Below are 1,980 nucleotides of genomic sequence, written 5' to 3'. Positions count from 1 at the left end.
CACTGTCCAATCTGCAACTGACGGCAGGGATTGCGCAGAACTGAGCAGTACTTTTTCTCAGTTTGCATGGGGTTGCATGAGTCAGGGCTGACTCAACAGCAGCTAACAACAACCTGTGAGGTTGAATGTATTCTACATGATGCTTAATCTGCACTTGTTTTGTATTTGTTTAGCCTTTTCAGATTCCTAATATTGCCCATAGTCTATTGAGTGTTACTTTTTGTGAAAGAGCTTTGAGGGATATTAAGACTTTATCCGGCATATGGTCAATGTCTCTCAAAATCCCTCCCCCCCTCTCCCCAAGTCTCCATATGTGGTACAAATTTTCTTCCTAGTCTGCAGTTTTTTTATTTATTTGTTTATGATGTCTTTTGTCCTTCAGGTATTTTCTAATCTTCATGTAATTATAGCAAAGACTAACAGTTGTCCACCAAAATTCATTTTTCATGGCCTAGAATAAAGTCTCCAACTTTCTTGCAGTTAGATATGGCTGTAGATCTATCACCAATATAATATAAACGGGAACAATGTGTGTCTCTTCCAAGATTTATTGACATTGTTGTTAAGTGCTGTCAAGTCAGCACTGTATAGGGTTTCCAAGGAACAGTTGGTGGATTTGAATTACCAACCCGGAGGTTGATAGCCCAATGCTTATCTTACAGTCCCACACAAGGAGTTTAGGCTTTTAAAAAATACCCATGCTCCTCCATGCTTTCTCTTCCCACCTGTTCAAACCTACATGACCACAGTTTGGTCATGGCAAGGAAAATGCCCCCCAAAATAGCAAAAACACATAAATCAGCCTACGTCCAATCAAGAGATAGAAACCAGGGGGAAGTATACTAAATATTTATAAATAAGATAGCCTGTTGTTGAGGCACCATAAATAAGCACTGGACTGCGAGCCACAAGGTTGGTGGTTGGAACCAACTAGCTGCCTCTCAGAAACAGCATCACTATGAGTTGGCCAAATCAACAGCAGTTAAGAACGACAACAGTAAGCTAGCAGGGCTCAGGTGTGGCACAGTAGGATAAACCATGAACTGCTAACTACAAGGTTAGCAAATGAAACCAACTGCTCTCAAAAATCCTATACAGGCCCACTGTTGTTGTTGTCAAGTGCTGTTGAGTCGGTTCTGACCCTTAGCGACCCTATATAGGGTTTCCGAGAAGCAGCTGGTGAGCTTGAACCGCCGATCTTGCAATTCAAACAGCTTTGCAGTCTGGCGCATTAACACACAGCGCCACACCAGGACTCCATATAGGCCTACTGTGTTGGTGCTGGCTGTGTGCCGTGGAATCAGTTCCAGGTCCAGCTCCCTGCTCCCTGAAACCACCTCCAACAAGCTCCTCCTGCGTACTCCAGCAGCTCTCTCGCCAGAGTCCCAGAACTCCACTCTCTTTGTCATCCTCTATATCAATCACTGGTGTACCCACCATGTCAGACACGGCTGTGGACACCAGCTCCAAGATAATCACCAGGGACTTAAAGAAGAAGGAGGTTGTGGAGGAAACAGAAAATGGAAGAGACGCACCCGCTAATGGGAACACTAAAGAGGAAAATGGGGAACAGAAGGCTGACAATGATGTAGACGAGGAAAAGGAAGGTGAGGAGGAGAAGGAAGAAGAGGAAGAAGGTGATGGTGAAGAAGATGATGAGGATGATGATCTTGACACCAAGAAGCAGAAGACCAGCGAGGATGACCAGACAGCAAAAAAAGGGAAGTTAAATTTTAAAAGGACACCGTAATCTATTCACCCTCCACTTCCCGTCTCAGAATCTAAATGTGGTCACCTTCGAGTAGAGAGTCCCACCTGCAGATAACACGCGCTCACCACCACCCAACCAAAACCACAATGTGAGTTTGCAACAAGGGAGAAAAAAGAACCAAAACTTCAGAGGCCCTGCTTTTTTTCTTAAAAGTACTTTAAAAAGGAAAATGTGTTTGTCTTTTTTATTTACATTTTATATTTTTGTAA

The 1,980-nt window shown here is 43.5% G+C and overlaps 1 protein-coding gene across 1 annotated transcript; it reads left to right on the top strand.

Moving 5' to 3' along the window:
• The first annotated feature begins 1,438 nt into the window (after positions 1-1,438).
• LOC102819823 (prothymosin alpha-like) lies at positions 1,439-1,750 on the top strand. Its single transcript, XM_006835497.1, has one exon. It carries the CDS (start codon positions 1,439-1,441, stop codon positions 1,748-1,750), a length of 312 nt encoding a protein of 103 aa, XP_006835560.1.
• The last annotated feature ends 230 nt before the right edge of the window (positions 1,751-1,980 follow it).

Source organism: Chrysochloris asiatica, unplaced genomic scaffold, assembly GCF_000296735.1.
Source record: "Chrysochloris asiatica unplaced genomic scaffold, ChrAsi1.0 scaffold00017, whole genome shotgun sequence".
Taxonomy (NCBI): Eukaryota; Metazoa; Chordata; class Mammalia; order Afrosoricida; family Chrysochloridae; genus Chrysochloris; species Chrysochloris asiatica.
Note: the sequence above shows the minus strand (reverse complement) of the source record. Positions and strands in the feature narration are given on the sequence as shown.

Bases quoted from the DNA above. Each gene is read 5' to 3' on its own strand.
- LOC102819823 (XM_006835497.1), top strand. From the start codon at position 1,439: ATGTCAGACACGGCTGTGGACACCAGCTCCAAGATAATCACCAGGGAC.